This window comes from Tamandua tetradactyla, chromosome 6, assembly GCF_023851605.1.
Source record: "Tamandua tetradactyla isolate mTamTet1 chromosome 6, mTamTet1.pri, whole genome shotgun sequence".
In the NCBI taxonomy this organism is placed as follows: Eukaryota; Metazoa; Chordata; class Mammalia; order Pilosa; family Myrmecophagidae; genus Tamandua; species Tamandua tetradactyla.
Window position 1 is genome coordinate 162,931,944 of NC_135332.1, and position 27,409 is coordinate 162,959,352.

At 39.4% G+C, this 27,409-nt stretch overlaps 1 protein-coding gene across 4 annotated transcripts in view; it reads right to left on the minus strand.

Annotated features, from left to right (window-relative positions):
- Positions 1-27,409, minus strand: part of SAMD12 (sterile alpha motif domain containing 12) — a 433,476-nt gene that overhangs the window by 344,261 nt on the left and 61,806 nt on the right. For all 4 annotated transcript variants that reach the window (XM_077167535.1, XM_077167536.1, XM_077167533.1 and 1 more), the window contains one exon: positions 21,855-22,033. In XM_077167535.1, the coding sequence (XP_077023650.1) occupies positions 21,855-22,033 (179 nt within the window). The remainder of the gene's footprint in view (positions 1-21,854; positions 22,034-27,409) is intronic.

Here is a 27,409-nt window from a genome sequence, read left to right on the forward strand (position 1 = left end):
GTTTGGCAAGCAAAGCAGCCAAATGTCATTTCAACTGTATTTTGGCAATCCTGAACTTGCGTGTAATTAATGCTCATTTGATCACACAGATTATTTATATATCTGTCAGTGCAGCACTATCAGTAACACAAACTAAGTATGTCATTTGGATTTTTTTGTTGCTATATGAAAGTTCTTACTCCAATAAAATAGACATTCTAGATGTAACTTAAAGAGTGAAATTCTTGTTTGCTTTATATCTTAAAAGTCTATCGGACCACCCTAATGTAAACCATGGGCTGCAGTTAATAGTGTACTTTTATTAATGTTTCATGAATTGTAATAAAGGTACAACACTAATGCAAAGTGTTCATAGCGAAATATGTGAGAGGAGGGTACAGTGGAACTCTATACTTTCTGTGATTTTTCTGTAAACATACAACTGTTCTAATAAAAAAGAAAGCATATCTGCAGATGAAGAATAAATACATACTCGTCATTACAAGAAATAATGCAAACAAATACTGAGCCCCTATTATGTGCCAGGCAAGGTAATGAGTCTTAAGGATACCTCACTGAACAAAACAGGTCCCTGCCTTCGCAGAGCTTATAGGGTAGTGGATATTGGCAGAAAATTATAACAAGCATAATAAGTATGTAAATTGCATACTGCTTTAGAAGGTGTACAAGCTTGGCAGTGGGGAGAGAAGAGCATGGGAAACAAAAGTCAGGGGAGAAGGGGCATTAGAAGAGAAATTATTCAAGTCTCACTGAGAAGGTGACACTGGGAGAAATGATTTGAAGGAGATGAAGTGAGCCTTATGATTCCTAAGGAAAGAGAATTCCAGGCATAAGGAGCAGCCAGTTGAAAGCCTGAGGTGGGTAAGTGCCTGGTTTGATTTGGGAGCAGCTGAGCTTGGAAGAGCGCAGGCACAGATGGCACAAATGGCTTCCCAAGGGACATACCCTGCAGGGCCGTGCAGGGCATTGGAAGGACTTAGGCTTTTAATATGAGGAAAATGGGGATGCACTGGAGGGCTGTGAGCAAAGGAATGGCATGATTTGACTTGCCCAGGAGCAAGATTACTCTGGCTGCTGGATTAGAAGTCATGCTTTACAATGAATAGTGTGAAAACATTATTTTAAAAAAGCACAAAAACTAGTAAAAAAAATCAAGCTTGCTTTTGAAATATTAAAAGCACCTCCTTCCAAAAGAAAAGCAGACTAAAGCTTTAGTTTATGGGATTGCTCCAATGAAATTGCATCATGATCATCAACCGAAATAGTAAACCCAGGGGTTGAAGTTTTTATTTTAGTCAGTTACTGTTGGAAAGGAAGAAAGCTTAATTACTTGGGGGGAACAGCAGCAGCAGCAGTACCCTTAATGGCAGAGCTGGACAAAAATGTATTTTGCTCCTCCACTGGCCTCAGTTGAAAGAGAACATATTTTTTATATCATGAATGTGTAATATAAAAACTGTAGTATCTGAGGGTGCTGAAAAAGAATTACTGCTGTGCTGTACTGCCAATTAAAAAATATGCTTGGTACTATTTTAATTAAATTGTAATAAATGGGTAGTCTTATTAGTATTTGAGGTTATGCTTGCATGCCAGCCTTTTATTCTATAATGGTAATATTCAACTTCTGCCAAATAGTGATTCAACACTGCCATTTGTCAGTTGGCCAAAATGTGTACTTCCTATATATCTGCGGATACATGTGAAAGCAACATTTGAAAAACTTGTAAAATGCTGGAAATAATTTTCAGGTGTTGTCTGGACCTGGTGCTCTAATTTTCAATTTTAGTCAGGGGTTCCCAATTGTTTAACAAGAAGAAGCACTTTCTGTTTCCTTGAAGTTTTGACTTCAGAGAGATGGGGTTGAAATCAAGGGAGCGAGCTGATGCTTACACTAAGGACCCTGAATAGTTGGGGTGGGGGGTGAAGGAAACCTTTCATCTGAACAAACACTGGCCAAACTCTGGAAGTGGCAGAGAGCACACTGGATCTCCTGATCTGGAATTTGGAGGCTCTATCTTGGTGAAGTTTGGAATGCTTGCCACAAAGTGGGGATTTTCCTGGTCTTAGGAACCAACCTAGACTTTCTGAGAATGAAGAGCACAAGAGTGGCTATGGAAGTATCCCTAACCTGTCCTGTGGACAATGTCCCACTGCACCCATCAGTCGAGCAAAGTATTCCTCTGACATGGTCCACCATATAATTATAGGATCCAGGCAAAATTTGACTTTCTCTGCCTGCTCACCTGTAGAAAAACGAAAGATAAGAGATAACTTCGAGGCAAAAGAGAGGAAGACCCAGAAGCAAGGGGCTTCTGTATCACATGAACTGATTTACATTAATGTATCAATCGCTTATTCTCTGTTATGTGCTGGGCACTGTGGCAGGCATTGAAGTTATCACAGTGAACAAGATAGAGAAGATCACTGGTCCAAGAAGTTGAAATTCTAGTGAAGAGAGAGAAAATAAACAAGCAAGGTGGTTCAGACAGAAAGCAGCCCTAGGAAGGACATCAAACAGAGTGAGGTCAGAGTGTGTGACTGGGGGCTAATTCAGATGGTAAGGGAAGGTCTCTATGGAGGGACCCATTTGAGCAGGGACCTAAACACCAAGGAGCCAGCCATGCAGTGACCTAGAGGAAAGGCATTACAGGTGGGAGGGATGGGACCAATGTTCTCAGAGACCTAGCTTGATATATTCAAGAACCAGAGAGGCAAGAACACCCAAAACACCGAGAACAAGAGAGGGCCAGGCATGAGAGGAGGTTGGGGAGTAAACAGGGATGAAATCTCTCTGCTTCTTCTAGATCAGGATGAGTTTGGATTTTCACATTAAATCCCATGAGAAACCATTACAGGATTCTAATTGGGTGGGTGGCATCATCTGACCATGATTGTTGTGTGGAGAATGGATCACAGAGGGCAGGGGTGGAAGCAGAGGCCAATGAAGAGGCTGCAGACATCCACATGAGAAGAGATAGAGAGAGGGACCCCTGTAATGGCAGTGGAGCAGGAACATGGATGGATTTCAGAATATGTAATGGGGGTAGAAGGAACCAATATGACTTGGTGATGAATAATTCAACCCTGAATAAGAGAATTGACCATGACATTTACATTTTATTAACTAATGAAAAACTGTCTATTTTTTTCCTGTTCAATCATTATCACAAAATCTTTCTCTTTCTCAATATATCGGTGATGTATCAATATAGTGGGGGCAATTTTCAACCATTTATTACTTATTATAATATTTTTCCTATACAACTAAATAACTGTTGGCCACTTACATTCAGATAAATCATTGGTCATAGTCATTTGTATATAGAGAGGAGGGAAGAGAGTACAGGTTTTTCTTAAAATTAAAGTCCCCATCTACTTCCCACTTCCCTCCCCTCTCCACAGTTCTCAATATGTCTGGGTGTACAATGTATAAAACTAGGCTGTCCAGGCATCCAGTTGTCCATGCTGAAGCACAGTGGAGGTAACATGGCCCAGTGAATACATGTAGACTTGAATGTGAACCACAGGTCTGCCACTTATCTAAATAAAAAACATCTACTTCCTCAAGGACCCTTGGAGATATCCACACCCACTGTGCAGAATCATATGCAAAACCTGATCTAAATTGTCATCTGAGTTGGAATATGCACAATTCTAAAGCCACTAAGGTATAAAATATTAGGAAAAGCAAAACAAAGAATTAATTGAAAAATTATAAATGTTATTAAACAACTTGCATATTTATAAAGAAGATGTCTTAGCATCTGTATGTGTGCATATAGAGAGGATAAACTGTATATGCTTAGAGAACACCTCTACTCCAGAGGACTAGCTCTGCTGTATCAAAACTGCCAATGAATCTGTATTTTTACACGGAGCCACCCACTGTTAGGGGCCCTAGCTATCCTAAATGCCTCCTTCCATTGTGCATCCTCAAATAGTTCACCCTATAATCTCAGGACACCGGAAAAGTACCATTAAACAAATGGCTCCAAGCACTTGTAATTTTGCATAGATTTTTTAGCATAAAAGATCAGAAAACACTGACCATTCACTAAAATATTCTGTTTTAAGTCAGACTGTGCCATTACTAGCCTCAAGACCTTGAAGAAGCCACTCAATCTTATTTGAGTCTCAGCTCCCTTATGCGTAAAATAAATTAGGTGTTCCTTAGCTTTCCTTCTTTGTTGAATATACTGTGAATTTATGGCTCAAATACATACTATATTTATTATCACACTTTTCAAAGTCTGACATGTTATTAATAAATGCTCACCTTTTCAAATATGGGTTTACTGTAGTCTCTTCTGCAATCTGTCCAAGTGCCTGGTGCATACATCTTGGAACTCACAGAGCATGAAGTCATTCTGGCTTGTCTCTTTTGTTCTGGCCCCTCTGACAATTCTTAACAAAGTATGTGCTTGTTAGGTTTCTCATGCATTATGTCCTTTCATATCTTTGGTGACATTATATTGGGTTGGCAGCTTCAGTTGGAGACTTTTGCTCCCAGAGCCAAGAATTAGATCATTCTATCCCCAAATTGCCACAGATCTCCTTGGGGGCAGCTGAGCAATGTAATATGATCAAAGTTAAGTATAATCCACCTCTCATCTTTTAACCCAAGTCTGAATTCTTTTTGGCTTTCTGTTTAATTTTGTAGTTTAATCTCAGATTCATGCCTCCTGTTCACTCCTACAAACATCCACCAGCCTCCCGGCGGTCAAATCTCATTTATCAGCCTGTGGCTTAGCCAAAGCATCAGGCTCTCTCCTCCTCCTGCCTCCAGCAACACATTTCCAGGCCAGCTCCTTTAACTCTGTGCCAAAGAAATGCAAACTAAATCTAATATTAGCCTAATGAGAAAAAGCTATCTGTTGCCAAAGATTCACATAATGCATCCCAAAACCAAGTGCAAGCAATTATTCACTGTTTTTTATACTGGCACTGCTTCTCCTTTATATAATACAGCAATCAAGATGTGCTGCATTTCTCTTGGAGGAATAAAAAAATACATGCAGCTTTTAACCTTTTCCTTTGCCTAGTTGGCCAGATTCTCTGTACTGGATTAAATTTTCTTTTCAATAAATACTTAATTTTGTACATTTAATGTTAGGGAAATAAAAAAAAAAACACTAGGTTTAGAGTCTTTAAGCTTAGATTTCAGTTCCATTTCTTTCTGCTAGAAACTAAGATTTGGCGCGCCTCTTAAATTCTTGTTTCCTCAGCCACAAAATGGGGGTACAAGTTTTAAAATAAAAGATATGGGGCAGGCATGCAATGTGAGGGACACTCAAAGAGCCATTAAGATTCTTGATTTCCACTGTGACCTACCACTGTATAGACTGGAGAATTAACATTATGCCCTGGAAAAAGAAGGATTAACCTAAGTAAAACTCTCATTTTACAGGCATAAAAACATAGAAAGGGGAAGTTTTCTTTGTGAAGGCCTAGAAAAGCAACTCTAGAAGTCAAAAGTTTCTTGAATTTCCCAAAGCTATATTTAGGCCTCTTGTCAGGACACATCTCAGAATTCTTAGTGGAGAATAGCCAGGATACTGCCTGCTGATAGGCTGATTTTTTTTCCCAGAAAGATGTTTTCTTTTTTTTTCCCTTCTTCATTATTATTATTTTTACTGTTGTTGTTTTTATTAGTCTGGCATTCTGTCATAACACTAGCTGGATACAAGCTTAAGGAACAGACTCCTCAGAACATGAACTCCAGTGATAAGACATTAAAATATCAAAATGTCCAGGTTTCAACTAAATATAACAACATATACAAGAAAAACAGGAAGTAATGACCCAGGCAATGGAAAAGACTAAAGCATTTGAAACCACAAGTGAGAAGGATCAGACCAGGACATTCCAAACAAAGACTCGTAAAAAATGGTCCTAAATATACCCAAAGAGCTAAAGGAAAATAAGGACAAAGAACAGAGAAAATAAAGAAAAAGACAGATGAACTCAAAAGGGATATCAAAAGAGAGATGTAAATTATGAGAAGGAACCAAACAGAGCTGAAGACCCTAATAACAGAAATTAAAAATTCCTAGAGGAGTTCAACAGCAGATTGGAGCTGGCAATAGAAAGAATCAGAGACCTTGAACTTCCCAAAGAGTCTTATGACTTTTTACTATCATTGGTGAAAAGGAAATGATCAGACATTTCGGGGATTATTAGACACTGGCTCAGAAGTGGCATTAATTCCAGGAGATCCAAAATGCCACTGTGGTCCACCAGTCAGAGTAGGGGCTTAAGGTCGGGTGATCAATGGAGTTTTAGCTCAGGCCCATCTCACAGTGGGTCCAGTGGGTCCCCAGACCCATTCTGTGGTTATTTCTCCAGTTCTAGAATGCATAATTGGAATAGACATACTCAGCAACTGGCAGAATCTCCACATTGGTTCCCTGACTTGTGAGGCCTATTATGATAGGAAAGGCCAAGTGGAAGCCACTAGAACTTCACCTATCCAACAAAGTAGTAAATCAAAACCCTCTGGACTCAGTGAAAAGAAATGTAACAAATAAGGTATCAGTGGTTGAGAGAGTTCAAATAGAGTCAAGAGACTACTCTGGAGGTCACTCTGACACAAGCTTCAGTTAGAGATTACTACCTATCATAACTTGCCAAACCCTAACCAAAACCATTCTTGGCAATCCTAAAGAACACCTATGCCAATATGTAAGATTCTATGCACTAGGGTAACTTTCCAGAAACCTACAACCTCCAGATGGGTCCCGGACCAGATAAATTCTGAAATGAAGTTGGCCCAACTTCTCCAGAACATCACTAGTTCCATCTCCCTATCCCATATTATTGACAGCCCCTTCCAACATGAAAAAGTTAGAATACCCCTAAAGAGTGGTAGAAAGATCAAAGGTGATGGTTATACAAACACCAAAGTAGGATTTAACAAATGCGTTTAATTGCTGAGTCATTATATTGATATTTCTATGTCTCCAGTATCTTAGAGCAGCTAGAAGTAAAAATATAAAATTGTGGACTTGTAACCCATACCAAACTCTGAAATCTGTTCTACAACTAATTGTTGAGCTGTGTTTGGAAATTTATTGCTTTTTTGTATACATGCTATTTTTCACAAAAACAAAAATAAAAGTAAGTAATTCACTTCTTAAAAAAACATGAGTCTTTTGTCCGCCGGACCTCCGCGCGGCGCCCACGCCCCGCAGCAGTGGACCCGCCCGCCCTCCTCTCCCCTCTTCCGCCTTCACCGGCTCCTCCGCCACCAGCCTCGACAGCCTTGCCACCCTCACCTTTTCTCCTCCAGAACAGCTACTGGGGGAGTGGAGATAATACAGAGCAGCTCCCGGAGCCACGACGGAGATCAAAGGGACGGCGTACCCCATCCTGGAATGGCTGACTATCTGGGAGAACCAGCTCCGGTGAGATCAGCAAGGGGCACGGGCTTTCCTGGGTGGGACGGCAAGTGACCGGAGTCCCTCCCTTCCACCTTCCCAGGCCAGCTGGTAGAATTGGACAGGCGGTCCCCTGAGGCCGCGGCGGCTGGTGCCCCCACCACGCGAGGCCCCCCGGACCAACTGAGAGAGTTGGGGCGGAAATCCCCAGACTGCGGAGAACAGTGACCGGGGGATCCCTTCCAAACACGTGACTCCCCCGTCCGGCTGGGAACAGTGCACTCTCCCGGGCTGCGACAGCTGGCGCCCTCCCGCCACGCTTGGCGCCCCGGGCCGACTAGCTAATTCGGCCGGATGCTCTCCCGTGCTGCGGCGACCGGCGATCCTCCCCGCATTCGGAACCCCAGGCCGGCTGCAACTCTTCCAAGACGCTTTGGCTGCCGAACCTCCCCTACGGCGAGAATTTTCCAGAGTTAAAGGACCCACAGCAACTTTCACTGGTGGAACCCATACACAAACGTGTGCCACGAGCGCCACCTACTGGGCAGGATAAGAAAAACAGAACCCAGAGATTGCACAGAAAAATCTTTCAACCTGTGGGGTCAAACACCCAGGGAAATCTGACTAAATGCCCAGACGCCAGCAGAAGATAACGGATCACGCTCAGAAAATTGAACATATGGCCCAGTCAAACGAACAAACCAATAGTTCAAATGAGATACAGGAGCTGAAACAACTAATGCTGAATATACGTACAGAAATGGAAAACCTCTTCAAAAATGAAATCGAGAAATTGAGGGAGGACATGAAGAAGACATGGGCTGAACATAAAGAAGAAATAGAAAAACTGAAAAAACAAATCACAGAACTTATGGAAGTGAAAGATAAAGTAGAAAAGATGGAAAAAACAATGGATACCTACAATGACAGATTTAAAGAGACAGAAGATAGAATTAGTGATTTGGAGGATGAAACATCTGAATTCCAAAAAGAAACAGAAACTATCCGGAAAAGAATGGAAAAATTTGAACAAGGTATCAGGGAACTCAAGGACAATGTGAACCGTACAAATATATGTGTAGTGGGTGTCCCAGAAGGAGAAGAGAAGGGAAAAGGAGGAGAAAAACTAATAGAAGAAATTATCACTGAAAATTTCCCAACTCTTATGAAAGACCTAAAATTACAGATCCAAGAAGTGCAGCGCACCCCAAAGAGATTAGACACAAATAGGCGTTCCCCAAGACACTTACTAGTTAGAATGTCAGAGGTCAAAGAGAAAGAGAGGATCTTGAAAGCAGCAAGAGAAAAACAATCCATCACATACAAGGGAAACCCAATAAGACTATGTGTAGATTTCTCAACAGAAACCATGGAAGCTAGAAGACAGTGGGATGATATATTTAAGTTACTAAAAGAGAAAAACTGCCAGCCAAGACTCCTATACCCAGCAAAATTGTCCTTCAAAAATGAGGGAGAAATTAAAACATTCTCAGACAAAAAGTCACTGAGAGAATTTGTGACCAAGAGACCAGCTCTGCAAGAAATACTAAAGGAAGCACTAGAGTCAGATACAAAAAGACAGAAGAGAGAGGCATGGAGAAAAGTGTAGAAAGAAGGAAAGTCAGATATGATATATATAATACAAAAGGCAAAATGGTAGAGGAAAATATTATCCAAACAGTAATAACTCTAAATGTTAATGGACTGAATTCCCCAATCAAAAAACATAGACTGGCAGAATGGATTAAAAAACAGGATCCTTCTATATGCTGTCTACAGGAAACACATCTTAGACCCAAAGATAAATATAGGTTGAAAGTGAAAGGTTGGGAAAAGATATTTCATGCAAATAACAACCAGAAAAGAGCAGGAGTGGCTATACTAATATCCAATAAATTAGACTTCAAATGTAAAACAGTTAAAAGAGACAAAGAAGGACACTATATACTATTAAAAGGAACAATTAAGCAAGAAGACATAACAATCGTAAATATTTACGCACCGAACCAGAATGCCCCAAAATACGTGAGGAATATACTGCAAACACTGAAAAGGGAAATAGACACATATACCATAATAGTTGGAGACTTCAATTCACCACTCTCATCAATGGACAGAACATCTAGACAGAGGATCAATAAAGAAATAGAGAATCTGAATATTACTATAAATGAGCTAGACTTAACAGACATTTATAGGACATTACATCCCACAACAGCAGGATACACCTTTTTCTCAAGTGCTCATGGATCATTCTCAAAGATAGACCATATGCTGGGTCACAAAGCAAGTCTTAACAAATTTAAAAAGATTGAAATCATACACAACATTTTCTTGGATCATAAAGGAATGAAGTTGGAAATCAATAATAGGCGGAGTGCCAGAAAATTCATAAATAAATGGAGGCTCAACAACACACTCTTAAACAACAAGTGGGTCAAAGAAGAAACAGCAAGAGAAATTAGTAAATACCTAGAGGCAACTGAAAATGAAGACACAACATATCAAAACTTATGGGACGCAGCAAAGGCAGTGCTAAGAGGGAAATTTATTGCCCTAAATGCCTTTATCAGAAAAGAAGAAAAGGCAAAAATGCAGGAATTAACTGTCCACTTGGAAGAACTGGAGAAAGAACAGCAAACTAATCCCAAAGCAAGCAAAAGGAAAGAAATAACAAAGATTAGAGCAGAAATAAATGAAATTGAAAACATGAAAACAATAGAGAAAACCAATAAGACCAGAAGTTGGTTCTATGAGAAAATCAATAAGATTGATGGGCCCTTAGCAAGACTGACAAAAAGAAGAAGAGAGAGGATGGAAATAAATAAGATCAGAAATGGAAGAGGAGACATAACCACTGACCTCACAGAAACAAAGGAGGTAATAACAGGATACTATGAACAACTTTATGCTAATAAATACAACAATTTAGATGAAATGGACAGGTTCCTGGAAAGACATGAACAACCAACTTTGACTCAAGAAGAAATAGATGACCTCAACAAACCAATCACAAGTAAAGAGATTGAATTAGTTATTCAAAAGCTCCCTAAAAAGAAAAGTCCAGGACCAGACAGCTTCAAATGTGAATTCTATCAAACATTCCAGAAAGAATTAGTACCTACTCTCCTCAAACTCTTCAACATAATCGAAGTGGAGGGAAAACTACCTAATTCATTCTATGAAGCCAACATCACCCTCATACCAAAACCAGGCAAAGATATTACAAAAAAAGAAAACTACAGACCAATCTCTCTAATGAATACAGATGCAAAAATCCTCAATAAAATTCTAGCAAATCGTATCCAACAACACATTAAAAGAATTATACATCATGACCAAGTAGGGTTCATCCCAGGTATGCAAGGATGGTTCAACATAAGAAAATCAATTAATGTAATACACCATATCAACAAATCAAAGCAAAAAAATCACATGATCATCTCAATTGATGCAGAGAAGGCATTTGACAAGATTCAACATCCTTTCCTGCTGAAAACACTTCAAAAGATAGGAATACAAGGGAACTTCCTTAAAATGATAGAGGGAATATATGAAAAACCCACAGCTAATATCATCCTCAATGGGGAAAAATTGAAAACTTTCCCCCTAAGATCAGGAACAAGACAAGGATGTCCACTATCACCACTATTATTCAACATTGTGTTGGAAGTTCTAGCCAGAGCAATTAGGCAAGAAAAAGAAATACAAGGCATCAAAATTGGAAAGGAAGAAGTAAAACTATCACTGTTGATATGATACTATACGTAGAAAACCCAGAAAAATCCACAACAAAATTACTAGAGCTAATAAATGAGTACAGCAAAGTAGCAGGCTATAAGATCAACATTCAAAAATCTGTAGCTTTTCTATACACTAGTAATGAACAAGCTGAGGCGGAAATCAAGAAACGAATCCCAGTTACAATTGCAGCTAAAAGAATAAAATACCTAGGAATAAATTTAACTAAAGAGACAAAAAACCTATATAAAGAAAACTACAAAAAACTGCTAAAAGAAATCACAGAAGACCTAAATAGATGGAAGGGCATACCGTGTTCATGGATTGGAAGACTAAATATAATTAAGATGTCAATCCTACCTAAACTCATCTACAGATTCAATGTAATACCAATCAAAATCCCAACAACTTATTTTTCAGAATTAGAAAAACCAATAAGCAAATTTATCTGGAAAGGCAGGTTGCCCCGAATTGCTAAAAACATCTTGAGGAAAAAAAGCGAAGCTGGAGGTCTAGCGATGCCGGACTTTAAGGCATATTATGAAGCCACAGTAGTCAAAACAGCATGGTATTGGCAAAAAGACAGATATATCGACCAATGGAATCGAATAGAGTGCTCAGATATAGACCCTCTCATCTATGGACATTTGATCTTTGATAAGGCAGTCAAGCCAACTCACCTGGGACAGAACAGTCTCTTCAATAAATGGTGCCTAGAGAACTGGATATCCATAAGTAAAAGAATGAAAGAAGACCCATATCTCACACCTTATACAAAAATTAACTCAAAATGGATCAAAGATCTAAACATTAGGTCTAAGACCATAAAACAGTTAGAAGAAAATGTAGGGAGATATCTTATGAATCTTACAACTGGAGGCGGTTTTATGGACCTTAAACCTAAAGCAAGAGCACTGAAGAAATAAATAAATAAATGGGAGCTCCTCAAAATTAAACACTTTCGTGCATCAAAGAACTTCATCAAGAAAGTAGAAAGACAGCCTACACAATGGGAGACAATATTTGGAAAGGACATATCAGATAAAGGTCTAGTATCCAGAATTTATAAAGAGATTGTTCAACTCAACAACAAAAAGACAGCCAACCCAATTACAAAATGGGAAAAAGACTTCAACAGACACCTCTCAGAAGAGGAAATACAAATGGCCAAAAGGCACATCAAGAGATGCTCAATGTCCCTGGCCATTAGAGAAATGCAAATCAAAACCACAATGAGATATCATCTCACACCCACCAGAATGGCCATTATCAACAAAACAGAAAATGACAAGTGCTAGAGAGGATGCGGAGAAAGAGGCACACTTATCCACTGTTGGTGGGAATGTCAAAGGGTGCAACCACTGTGGAAGGCAGTTTGGCGGTTCCTCAAAAAGCTGAATATAGAATTGCCATATGACCCAGCAATACCATTGCTAGGTATCTACTCAAAGGACTTAAGGGCAAAGACACAAACGGACATTTGCACACCAATGTTTATAGCAGCGTTATTTACAATTGCAAAGAGATGGAAACTGCCAAAATGTCCATCAACAGAAGAATGGCTAAACAAACTGTGGTATATACATACGGTGGAATATTATGCAGCTTTAAGACAAGATAAACTTATGAAGCATGTAATAACATGGATGGACCTAGAGAACATTATACTGAGTGAGTCTAGCCAAAATCTAAAGGACAAATACTGTATGGTCCCACTGATGTGAACGGACATTCGAGAATAAACTTGAAATATGTCATTGGTAACAGAGTTCAGCAGGAGTTAAAAACAGGGTAAGACAATGGGTAATTGAAGCTGAAGGGATACAGACTGTGCAACAGGACTAGATACAAAAACTCAAAAATGGACAGCACAATAATACGTAATTGTAAAGTAATCATGTTAAAACACTGAATGAAGCTGCCTCTGAGCTATAGGGTTTTTTTTGTTTTTGTTTGCTTGTTTGTTTGTTGTTGTTGTTTTTTACTATTATTACTACTTTTATTTCTTTTCTTTATATTAACATTTTATATCTTTTTCTGTTGTGTTGCTAGTTCCTCTAAACCGATGCAAATGTACTAAGAAACGCTGATCATGCATCTATGTGATGATGTTAAGAATTACTGAGTGCATATGTAGAACAGTATGATTTCTAAATGTTGTGTTAATTTCTTTTTTTTCTTTCCGTTAATAAAAAAATAAAAAAAAAAACAAAGAAAAAACATGAAAAGGGAAAAACAGTAATTTTGCAGTGGAGAAGCACCATCCTAACCAGGGGACCAAGGCTGGCATCACCAATGATGAGCAATGTTGACACCACATACCATCCGCTGGGATGCAGTGGGAAGTGTGCTTCACCTCTGTGACATTTTTCCCACAAAAATATAACCTCACTCTGACCATGAGATAGTATCAGCCAAACCCATTCTACAAAAAAAAATGACTAATACTCTTCACTCATGTCAAGATCATAAAAAACAAGAAAAGATGGAGAAATCATTCCAGATTGGAGGAGTCAAAGCAGACACGATGATGCAATGTAGTTCCCTGGAACAGAAAGATGAATGTTAGGGGAAAAACTGGTTCCCAGTCATGTACCAATATTGATTTCTTAGCTTTGATAAATTTATCATAACTATGTAAAATGTCAACATTTGGTGAAGCAGGGTGAAGGATATATGAGAACTCTACTACATTTGTGATCATTTTATGTCTAAAATTATTTTAAAATAAATGTTTATAAAAAGAAAAAAAAAAGCCCTCCAAATTCCTAGAGGGATTGCAGAGATGAGTACCACCATCAAGGACCTGAAGGATGAAGGGGTGGTGATTCCTATCACACTGCCAATAAACTCCTCTATTTGGCTCGTGCAGAAAACAGATGGATCTTGACAGTGCCGGCTCATGAACAAAGTGGTCACGGTGGTAGGGATGGAGGCTATGCATGGGCTCAGCAACATGGACTTCCACTCACCAAGGCTGACTTGGCTACAGCTACTGATGAGTAACCAATCTGCCAGCAGCAGAGACAAACACTCAGGCTCCGATACTGTACCACTCCCTGAGGCGATCAGCCTGTTAACCTGGTGGCAGGTTGATTAAATTGGACCACTTCCATTTCGGAAGGGGTGGCAATTCCTTCTAACTGGAATAAGCTCCAGATACAGGCTTGCCTTCCCTGCACACAATGCTTCTACCAAAACTACCACCTGTGGACTTACAAAATGCCTTAACCTCCATCATGGTATGCCACGGAGCATTACTTCTGATCAATGGACACACATCACAGCAAATGAAGTGTGGGAATAGGCACATGCTCATGGATTTCACTAGTTTCTCCCCATCATCCTGAAGCAGCTGTATGGATAGAATGGTGGACTGCCCTTTTAAAGACTCACTTACAGCTTCAGTCAGGTGGCAATACTCTGCAGGGCTTGGGGCAATGTTCTCCAGCAGGCTTTGCATGCTCTAAATCAGGATCCACTCTATGGTACTGTTTCTTCCACAGCCAGGATTCATGGGCCCAGGAATCAAGAGGTGGAAATGGGATTGGAACCACTCACTATCACCCCTAATAATCCACTAAAAAAATTCTTGCTTCCTGTCCCAGCAGCTTTGCTGGTCTATAGGTCTTAGTTCCAAAAGGAAGAGTGCTTTCACCAGGAGCACAACAATGATTCCATTGAAATGCAAGTTAAGACTGCCACCTGGCCACTTTGGGCTCTTTGTGCCTCTGAATCAATAAGCAAAGAAGGAAATTAATGTATTGATTGGGGTAATTGATCCTGACTATTAAAGGGAAAGAGGACTGCAACTACACAATGGCGGCAAAGAAGGGTTTGCCTGGAATACAGGAGATCCCCTAGGGCATCTCTTAGTACTACTATGCCCAATGATTAAAGTCAATGGAAAACTGCAACAACCCAAACCAGGCAGGACTACCAATGGCCCAGAAACTTCAGGAATGAAGGTTTGGGTCACCCCATCAAGCAAAGAACCATGGCCAACTGAAGTGCTTACTGAGGGCAAAGGAGATATGGAATAGGCAGTGGAAGAAGGGAGTGATAAATATAAACGACAACGTAGCCAGTTATAGAAACAAGGACTGTAATGGTTATGAATATTTCTTCCTTGTTTTGTTATGAGTATGTTTGTATACGTACATAAAGCAAATTTTTTCCCTAGCTCATCCCTTTATCATACGACATAAGTTATATTTAGTATCATGCCATTGTATTTAAGCTATAGGATACCAAATTTAAGAATGAATATTACCCAAGGCCGTGCACCCTATTCTGGAAAGATTTAGTGCATTTCCAGCTGTACACAGGACAGTTGAGTAAAGTTAGGTGAAAAAAATATAACTGCTATTGTTTTTTGTTTAGAGATTATGGTTTAAGGTGATGTGCATACCTGCCAAGTTGACAAGTGGACTGTGATGGCTAGGTTCATGTATCAACTTGGCCAGGTTATGGTATCCAGTTGTTTGGTTAATCAATCACTGGCCTGACTGCTAATGTGAGAACATTCTGTAGACTTAAATAACCAGTAAGCTGATTGCATCTATGGCTGATTATATCTACAATCAACTGAGGACAATGCCTTCAATAGCAAGAGACATCTCATCTGATCAGTTGAAGGCTTTAAAAGAATTTGTGATGATTTCAGCAGTATGAATAGTGAATCTCTACTTCAGCCAGCCAGCTTCTCCTGGAGAATCCATTAAAAACCTTCAACAGAGTTCCCACCTTATAGCTTGCCCTATGGAATTCGGACTTGTACATCCCCATGGTTATGTGAGACAATTTTTATAAAAATTTCATAATATTTACAGATATCATCTGTCAAATCTGTTGCTCTAGAGAACCCGGACTAATATAAGGAATTGACACAAATAAGTGTTAGGTTTCTGTTTGGGCTGAAGGGAAAGTTCTAGCAACGGATGGTGGTAAGTGTACCACGACACTGTGAATGCGATTAATCCCATTGAATTGTATGCCTGGGAAGGGCTGGGGTGGGAAGATTTATGTTATGCATCTGTTTTCACAATTAAAACAAAGAAAGAAAAATAAACTAAAGAGATAATGACTATTACATGCAATAGATGATACTGGATGGAGAATGGAGGAGAAATGGCTCAAAAGGTCATTATTGGGATATAAGATAAAATTGGAATGTAGAACATGAGCTTTATATCATTAAATTTCTTAACTTGATAACTTCACTTAAGGTGATTCTATAATTAAATACACTTGTTCGTAGATAATCCAAAAGGAGGTATTATGTCTTCAAGGATTATCATGTGTGCAACCTGCTCTCAAAAGTCACAAAATAGATAGACGATGAAAGATGGGTGGATAGATGGATAGATAGATAGATAGATAGATAGATAGATAGATAGATAGATAGATAGATACATACATACATACATACATACATACATACATACATACATACATACATACTAGGATGATAGATGGATGGGTATATAGATACATACATATGTACATACATAGATGATAGGCGGAATGATATGGTAAAGGTGGGAAAATGTTAAAATTGGTAGATCTGGGCATCTGCAGGGGTGGGGGTATGTTAAGAGTACTCTGAAGTTTGTATCATTTTTAAAACTGTTCTGTAAGTTAAAAATTATTTCAAAATAAAAATTTAATAAATAAATTATAACAAATTTTAATTGTCACATAGGTTAGTGGCTACCACATTGGGCAGTTCAGATAGAGATAAATTCACACTCCTCACTCCAGCATTCAATTCCTATATAACTTGGTCCTGGCCTACTATTCCAACCTAAGATTACAAACAAACAAACCCTGACTAATGAAATTGATGCAGAACACACCTGAGCAGCTATGCTACCGCATCTTGTCTCAAGATACTTCCACTTCATCGCTTAAGGTGCCTTCCATTCTCAGCTCTATGTACGTATTTACTTTCACCCATATATATTATATTCTTGCTGGTAAATGTATTTACTGAGGGAAGAAAGTGTGTTATCTTTGGGGGTATTATCCTCTGTGTGCCTGGGGTGGTGGAGGCCATTTGATGGACCCTTCTGCACTGGTTTCTCCCTGAATTCTTTGGGCTCCAATAGCTCTGATAGGGTTTGCATTAATGCTTCATCTTGATGTCTGTCTCCCCAGCTTCTGACTGATTATGCAAATCAAGTCTCCCCAACCCCAACTCCCATTTGTAAATATATATATATATATATATATATATATATATATATATATATTTTTTTTTTTTTTTTTTTTTTACATGGGCAGGCACCAGGAATCAAACCTGGGTCTCTGATATGGCAGGCAAGTATTCTGCCTGCTGAGCCACTGTGGCCAACCCTACCCATATTTCATAGCACAGATCAAGTTACTCCTCTGATGGAATACCCTTCCTGGCAGTCCTGTCCCCACCCCTCTGAGTTAAGGGTTAACCTCAGGCCTGGGCCTGTCTGGGAAGGACTTCAGTCTTACACGGGGCTGTTACCTTGGAAACCATGTGTGGAACTGTACCTGATCTGGGGGAGTGGGGGTGGGGAGCCATCAATTGATCTTGGATGTACATGACTAGAACACTATAAAAGATTTGTGGGCAAGTGCTGTGCCTTTTCTGTCTCCCCCTGAATGTTGTCTGCGGCAGCTGTGCATGCCCCATGCACGGAACAAAAGAAGCCGTGTACCTGGGTAATTTCGGGGCCTTGTGATGTGATGAAAATGCTGTACCTACTATACCTCTAGCTTTGTAACCATCTATCTGTAAAGCAAAGTAAATGTAGTTTTGTGTCTTGAAACTGTAACCGCAGCTGTGGTATGACACACACATTCTTTCTTGTATCCCCAGTACTCAAACGAACTTAGAACTTGGTTTGGTAAATATCTTTTGCAGATCCATATTTCCACCAGACAGACTGCTGCCCAATGATAAGGCTTCAAAGTGAGCTTGGTTTAATACTGGTTTCTCTTTGGTCTGTAATAGCAGAAGGCAATTTGTGGCACAGCTAACCCTCTTCTAGAATTAGGGTTCTGAGTATTTTGAGGAATTAGGGTGGAGTGTCCCAAGTTACCTTCTAAACTAGAGAAGCAAGAAAGACTATTTTTCCCAGGACAGAAATATCCATAAATTTTTAAATTATAAAAGCAATTAAAATTTCAGGGTCAAGGTAGTAGATTAAGCACATACTATAAAATCCTAACTTTGGGCTCTTAAAATTACAGATATTAGAAAATATATTTTTGAGATATATTTAAATTTATAAAAGACCAAGCTCGAATTAAAGAAGAGAAATTCCCTAGGTGTCAGAAGAGAGAGAAAATCTCAGTAACTAGCAGGAATGATGCTCAGTAGTCTTGTGGGGACCTGGAGTTGGTGACATGACCAGGAATGGTTCACAGACGGACAAGGCCAGGACTCACAGAGGCTGAGTCCACTAGCACGGGAGACAGCTGCAATCTAGTTCCCTGGATGAAGCCTACAAACAGGAGTTGGGGTTGGGGAGACTTGATTTGCATAATCAGTCAGAAGCTGGGGAGATAGAACATCAAGATGAAACATCAATGCAAACCTCATCATAGCTATTGCACCCCAAAGAATTCAGGGAGAAACCAATGCAGAAGGGTCCATCAAATAGCCTCCGCCACCCCAAGCACACAGAGGAAAATACCCCCAAAGATAACATACTTTCTTCCCTCAGTAAATATACTTACCAGCAAGAATTAGATGTGAGAAAAATTCAGCACCTAAAAGGCAGAATACTGACCCAAAGATCATGAAAAGTCACAGCTGAGCTACTGAAGCTAACAGAGCAATCTGAAAAGGGTTTTAGAATAAATATGCTTAAAAGGACACATGTTTTTTAAAAACTCAAACAAAACAGAAGTGGAGGAAGTGAAACTTTTTCCCTCTAACTCCAACTCCAGATATAACTGCTGCTCAAATTGTGGAGTAAATCCCTCCAGACGTGGTGATGCCTTCAACAGGAAAACAACTGTACACAAATGGGAACATAAATATATACATTGTACAGTAACCTGTCCTTCTCCTCCTCTCTCTACTTTAAAATATTATCACAGGGTGCAAAAGTAGTTTAGTGGTAGAATTCTCACCTGCAATATGGGAGACCCGGGTTCGAGTACCCCCCACCCATACACTTCCCCAAACAAACAAAAAAACAAAACTCAACAAATGGTGCTAAAATAACAGAATACTTACTTGGAAAAAGAATGAAATGTGACCCCTGCCAGACAGCATACAAAAAATATATATTATCACAGGTTTTTCAACATAAACAGCCATAGGTTCCCTCACATTTCTAAAGGAAGACTTCTATTCCATTGTATGGACATACACTGTTGCTTTGGCCAGTGTCATATGAGTGAACATTTAGGTAATTTCCCACGTTCTTATATTTCAAATGGCACGCCAATTTCCTCCTGCAACCATCTTCACACACCTGAATGATTATTTCTTTAGCACAAATTCCTAGAGATGGAATTATTGGCTCAAAAACGATATGTTTAAAATTTTGATAACTACTAGAAAAGCTCTACCAATTTACATTCATCAAATGGCTTTAGTCACATACATTTCTAGCCAGAGATTTCCTTTAAATAACACACAGGTAAGTTTAGAGAGGTTTAAGGGACCAAAAATTCAATTATTTGTCCAAGAAAAAAATAGGATGCCTCACAACTCCAGTGACCCTCTAATGCTATAGAACAGAAAAGTCAGATGTATTTTCACATGCACAAAACAAGTGTGCATTGTCTGTGGTCCAGACAGTGCTGCGGCCCACAGTGGTGGCACTATGGTATTTAATTTTAATTCTATCCCACAGCCACCACCACTGGCATCTAGTCCTCCAGGAAAAACAAATACTTTGCTCAGGCTTTATTAAAGCTTCTAGTCTGTTCAACCCAAAATATGGCATATGTGCGAAAAATCCCAGAATCCCATTTCTACCCCATTCGCCTGGGGATTTCATTGTGGGTGATTTGGATGAACCCTAACGGATCTGGCTTCCTCTATTTGTCTTTTCTTGAGGAAAGCTTTAGTGTAGACTACTAAATTCCCAGCAAAGAAGTAAATGCAAAAGGACCTAGACATGAAATGCTACCGACATGAAAATTCAGGATTTACTATAATATCACATATTCAAAATAATTTAGAAGTAATCAAATCGTATCAGATTTGGATCAAAATTTGTTATATTGTCAATCTGTTTTGCAAATAAAAGAGATATAATCTGGAAATGTTTATTGTTGAATAAAAAATTGGACAAACATCAAATGTTAATTTGTTTTCCTTTTTCTCCACTCTGATTTTTAATACAGTAAGCATCCTTTTGTAAAGCTCCCACTCAGGAAAACTCTATTTATCTTCCAGGTTAAAGAAGGACCTTAAGAGTAGGAGGGTTTTTTTCCCCTCACTCTTTCAAGCTGTCCACATGGCACCACTGATCAGATTTGGAAGCAGTAATAGGGCTCACTTCATTTCAATTCTGCTCACAAAGCAAACTTCAACAACCATTGACTAATTTCCTAAGAGAAGTAATTTCTTTCAAACAAAATGTCTAGTGCAAAATATCTGCACTATCGTCCAGGCTAATCATTCCTCACTTTCTAAAATACACATTCCCACTGACACATAGACATAAATGAATGCCATCATTTTTTAATTATCCACATTAAGGAAGGGAAGCTAATTATTCAAAACACAGTTAAAGCAAAAAATTCACATTTGATTTTGGAAAATATTGGGAAAATACTGTATTACAGCACAGTGACCTATTTATTTAAGGTTTTTCGGGGTGTCAGCAACATTTGCTTCCCAAGGCATACACACATTCATTCACTCAACAAATGCTGGAAAGAAATTCCCTTACCAAGAAAGCGCAAAGGGAGAATGCAAATGCCATATGGAGACTAATATGAGCACACCAATGTGAAAATCTTCAAAACTGATCCCACCCCAACTTCAACATCTTAATTGGTTTCATAAGCATCCATACATGCCAGTACCATTGTGGAAAGCCTTTGTAAGAGACTGTCTTTGGTAGAGAATCACCTACCCTTCCCCAAACTCATGTTACTGTATGTCTTTTCCCATAAGCATTTTGTCAATTTAAGGTATCTACATGTAGGCTAACGATTGAAAAGAACTAAGTATCCAACATCCTTCATTAGTTAGGGGTCTGTTTGCCACTGTCCATCTCACAGGATTGTTAATGGGGACAAAATAAGCCAGTATGTTCAAGAGTCAGAATGTCAAATTATTAACTAACTGTGCTTGTCAGCAACAGTTCCTCATATTTGTGCAGCACTGGCCATTTTACAAAACGCCGCTACATGTACATTATCATTTGATGGATGGGTAGTTTTTATGATACCCATTCTATAGATGATGATTCTGAGACTTTGTGTGACTTACCCAACATCCTAACATGGTAAATCTTAACCTAAAAGACAAATATTTTAGCTTTATGTCGAAGGCATTCTTCTTTAACACCGTTAGTTCAGAGGCTGGCTACAGATGTGCTTCAATTCATCAAAAGGAAATGCAGTCTATATTTTCATTTATTATTACTTACAATCAGGACCAGCGCTCATTTAACCTAAGATACAATGGTATTTAGTGAAAGTCCTATCAGTTCTTCCCTGTCACTGGATACAAAATAGCAAAGGAGCAGCTTCAGTATCTCCTTAATTAATTGGGTTATTACCTACCTTAGTCGCCTCTGCTTCTGCATGTAGTCGTTTGGGGGTTCCTTTCAGGTCAGGCACCTTCTGGATAGTTTTGTTTTTAATGGATTGAGATTCAATACCTTCACCTTCAATTTGCAGTTTAATACCTTCAGCCCGGGCAGGGTGATCAATACCCCGTGGATTCAAACCACAGTGGAGAGCTGTGGAAAGAGAAACAAATGTAACTCAGAAATAAATCACATAAGGAACAGGTCCAAGACAGAAAACATTTCATCAGGCCTAAGTGGGAAGAAACAAGGCAGCTGCAAGGTGAGAGGTGGTCATGGGAAATAATATGGTGAGGTGGGAGCACGGCACAGAGGGACACTCTGACTTTGAAGTTATATAGATTTAACTATATGCAGAAACCAATAGTTGCAAATTATTGGACATTGCACAAGTCACTAATCCCCATTTAACAGATGAGAAAACCAAATCAGGCAATTTCATTACTGCCTCCCATATATGCAATTATTTCAATACCTACAGTTTAGCTTATATCTCTGCCTCCATCTGGAAAAGTGCTTATTCCCTCCCCTGCTGAATCTTCTAGATCCTTCAAGCATCCATTCAAGGCCACCCTCTTACATGCATTCAATGAATATTCATTGAGCCATCCCTGGGATAGGTCCTAGAAATACAGATTTATATATGACATTTGTTGCCTTCAAAGAACTCACAATTTGACAGAAGAAGCAGAAAATGTAAGTAGTGATTTTAAAACAGAGTTATCACTGGCTTATTCAGTGGCTTCCAATTTTTTATAACTTACTCTCTCCATGTCTTTTAATGTGGATACTCCCACAGACTCAATCTAAAGCCCTTTTCCTGAGGATACTTATTCATTCAACAAGTACTCATTGAACCATTCTTAAGTGCTGGGTATTGTAAAAGAAAGAATTAAATGTTATGAAAACCATATACCTCATCTAGATGACCCCCATGAAGCAACACGTGTGTGTGTGTGTGTGTGTGTGTGTGTGTGTGTGTGTTGAGGTCTCTGGCAATAAGTTGTCAACTTCCCATGCCCCTAATCCTTAAAACTTAATTAAATTCCCCCTTATCTTTGGTCTCAAGGATTTAAGGCCAAAATCTTAAATTCCTTCCCATCTCTCTCAGGATTATATTTTCAGCAATAATTAACTATCCAACATCTCCAGCTTTTTACTTTCTCAGCTCTTTTCCCTTTTAGCCAGCTTCTCAATTCTAAAATCCTTCTTTTTATATGACACCTCTCTTCTTCTCCTTTGCCAGGCTTCTGAAAGAATATTTTATAACTGAAGGATGAGGGTAGGCTTCCCAGAAGATGCGAGGTAAGGTGTCCCCTTCCCACTCTCCACTAATGTTTTCACAGGTACCATCCATTTCCACAGCTTCTGACAATCTATGTGCCAGCAACTCGCAAATTTTAACTCCTCCTCAGACCTCCCCCATGAGCAGTAGACATAAGTAAAATTGTTACCAATATCCCAATTTCAATGCATTAGCAATATTTTAATATTAACATGTACTAAGCCCTTGGTCTTCCCATGCAAAAAATATATATACATATCTTCCTTCTTCCAATTACCCCCACAGAAACCAAAGAGAAATCCTTGACATGACTTTCTCTGTGATTCAACCCATCCCGCCTATTCATCACCAAGTCCAGTAAACGGTGCGTCCCAAACACTACTCAAATCCATCCACTTTTCTCTGTCTCCACCACCACTCACCCCGGCACAAGCGACTTACATCTCTCACCCACATCCAGACTGCTGACTTGCTCAAGGGGTTGCTTTTTTTCCTCACTTGAACCCCTAAATTCCACTAAAAAAACCAAAAAACTATGTTCAGATCATGAGTAGGCTAAGGATATGTCAGTTCCTGTCTCCTCCCTCAGGCTTTGTATTGGAATTCAAAAAATCTTCCTGTGAAACTCTGTGAGATATAATTATTTCTATTCCACAGATTTTTAAAAAATGTGGTTCAAAAGGATTATGGTCACAAAAGGTCACACGGGTGTCTGATCAAGGTCACATAGATTCTGTATCAGTTAGGATGCACAGGATTTCAAATGGGAGTCAAGCAAACCCGCACTGAGTTCAACAGTAGGTAAAATTAGCATGTTTCATAACAGGAAGTACAGTAATGATACAACCTTCGGGGCGAGTAAATTTGCCAGCTCAATGGTCTTACCATTCATTCTTACACATGAATTTTTGATTCATTCCATCTCCCCATTCTGATTCTGCTGTCCTCAACACCAGCTTTATCCAAGCCTGGCTCCCCATAGCCACCAGCGCTACAAACTTCTGGCTGCCACTCAGCACTAGAAAGACCCGTTTCTCTCTCCCTCAATTCTCCTCCAAACTTTCCTCTTCTCTCATTGGTTCCAAGTGAGGCTCATTCACTACTGAACCAAAACACTAGCAATGGAGATGGGATTATCCTGAGACCAAGTGACCTTCGGCCAAGGCCAATTCCCCAAACCACACTGCTGCTATTCAGCAGACAGGGGCAGAATGGATGAGAAGAAAAAGAGACCAGAATGCCCACTTCAAGCCTACTGAAGAGAAAACCTGGTCAAAGTCTGTGAGCACCTGAGGATAATTACGATTGACACAAATGAGCTTCCCCATCTCCTAAGGAATGACAGTGAATATTCAATAAAATATACTAAAATTGTGATTATTTTAAAAAGCATGCCTGTGCGGGGGAACAGGAAGTTGGCAGGGAAAGGTTTTAGACATTAATGAGAAAAAGAAAAAAATTATGACTTTGATTTCTCTCCAACAATGTCCCCTTCTCTCCCTGCTTTGCAGGAATTCATGACCAAGGAGAGTCACTGAACTGTTTGTAGCTTCTGATCCCTTATGTGCTTCCCGTCTCCCCCTCTCCAATCCATATTCTCATACTTCTTTCACCTTTGCTCCTGCTGGTATCTCTCCTAGAAGGAGGTTCTACTCTCCCCCAGCCCTACAACCTCCACTGGAAAGTCAATTCCCACCTGCCCCAAGTGCCAACTGAGACTTCTTTCGAAAGCCACAGCAAGGGTCCCTGAGTGATGCTCCCCACTACCCCCTCCATGCAGAGCCTCCAGGTGCTTCATCTCTCTACTGATATGTCGGCCTCACCTACCACACCTGCAAGCCTCCCGTGGGCAGGTTAAATCCCTTGTTCATCTCTATAATCTCCACTTTCTAACCCAGAACCTGGAGCATTATAAGCATTTAAGAAACATTTGTTCAGCTGCTGAAGGAACTTCTCTTTTCAGGAGTATGCCTTAAACCAGAATGAAACTTTTCTCTGCTAGTAAATACATAGTGTTCAACATGTACAATATCTATAAACATGAGGTGGAAATCGGTTTTTTGACTTTCTACACACGTAGCCTTCATCATACAAATATTTTAATCCCCCATAGCTATTTCCTCTGCAATCATAAACCCAGTAAGTAGTTGATTTAGGTTTTTGTGCTTGAGTTTCTTTTTAAAAAATTTTTCTGACAGGATTTGTTTTCCCTGAAATTTCCTGTCCCTAATATTTACAAATCAAGCGACTTTCAAATGGCTTCTTAGAAGCTGTGACCTCCATCTCTTTGCTCATCATGTAAAAGGTGCCCCTGGTTTGCTTTCTTTTTGCTGCCTCATCACTACCCTTGCTTGTTTTCACTAAAGCGATTTACTCAATTTACTGGGCTCAGCAGTGCACAGGTTGGCTTTGAAAGCCCCATCACGTTTCTCTGATCTTTCTGACCACTCCTGTGTGGACGGATTTCTAGTTATTGAACGGACACTGCAGGCTGCCTGTGGTATTTACCTGAAATGCAGCCACTTTCATTTTTATTTCATTTTAAAATAGCTAACATTGAATTCTTCAAAATGAAGAATTAAAAACCAAAATGGGTTTCATAGATGGACTGTTTTAAAAATTGAACAGGGAAATTTTTCACTGCAAATGCACAGGCTTTAAGGTTGTCTTGAGACACCATTTTGAAGGTGCCATCTTTTCTTGCGTGCAAAGTTACCCTTTCTTTACACACCCCACTCCCTCCACGAATTGAGATTTTTTTCCAGAAGTTTGAGATTTCTTTAGGAATAACCTTATTTTGATTTTCAACTAGAACATTTTCTTTCGTTTTCTTAAAAAAAAAAAAAAGGTAGTGTATGGCCCAGCGGTATAAGGTTACTTGGCAGGTTCTCTACAACAAGCTGGTTCAGAATAAGCACTTCCATTGCTAGTATCAATACAGGGAAGAGAAGTTTCACAGCGAGCCTCAGCCGCCTGGCCTCTAAGCATTCCATTCTGACATGACTAAATAACAGAAACAGGCTTTCCAGAAGTGCCCAGTTAATTTGCCTCCTCAAGAGGATGTGGCAAAAGCTGAGGGATACACGAGTCACTTTGCTGCATTCATTCTGAAGCACAAATGGATCTTGTCCCTAAGAACTTGCCCAACTTCCCAGTCCTTTCAGTCCTCACGCACACCTCACTCTTCCTGTAGGGAAACAAGGAAAGGGTTCTCATTCCAGTTAAATGTTCCTTTAGTCTGAGATTTATCGTGAATAGAAACACTGTGCACACACTTGCAATAGCCCATTAGGATGCTCAGGCTCCTGCACCAGGGATACTCCCACTCCATCACACAGAAACTATAGCTGCTCTCGGACAATTTTTTGTGCTTTTTTGCTTTAACAGAACTGATGTTTCTACATAATATTCTTTTCCTTCCCCTTATTAGCATGGGTAACTCTTCCAGGAAAAATTGAAGTTTCTCTCCTTTCTACTTTGAATCTTTAACTGCTCTTGTACCCAATATATCCATCTAAGGAATTTTGACACTCATTTCTTTCCTTATTAAAAAGTCTGCGGACAAAAAAAAAAAAAAAAAAAAGTCTGTGGACAGGCTGGCAATGGTGGCTCAGTGGCAGAGTTCTCACCGGCCATGCTGGAGACTCGGGTTCGATTCCTGGTGCCTACCCATGTGAAAAAAAATAAAAAGTCCGTGGTGCATATGTGTGTGTACCAAGTATTGCAAAAAATGTATTCCCATGTCTACCTAGTCTATGACTAGAAGTGCCCTGAAACAAGGGACTACTTCTTGTTGATCTTTATTTAACACCAAGCAACTAACCTACAGAAGGCACTTAATCACTGTATATAGAATGAGCAGAGACATAACGGAAAGAAACTGAGTCAATCCTACCCATGGCTATTCCTTTCCTATAAGTAATTTATATCTTCATTTTCAAAAGAGCAAGTAAAAGTTGTTTCCAACCAAAAAATACAACATTTAAATTATATAGGCTCATACAGCAGTCCTGAAACTACTGATTTATTTGACCACCTTCTTTAGAGCAAAGACTGTCTTACTCATCTGTGTACCCTAAAGCCTAATCAGTTGGCAAATATTTTGCACCCAATAAATACTGCCAAATGAGTGGATGACCTTAGAAACAAATGTGGGTCAATCCACAGCATTAGTTATTAGAACTGAGATGTATTGCCTACAATTTCATGTATATACCTTGTTTTCTGTTAGAGAAAAAGTTCCT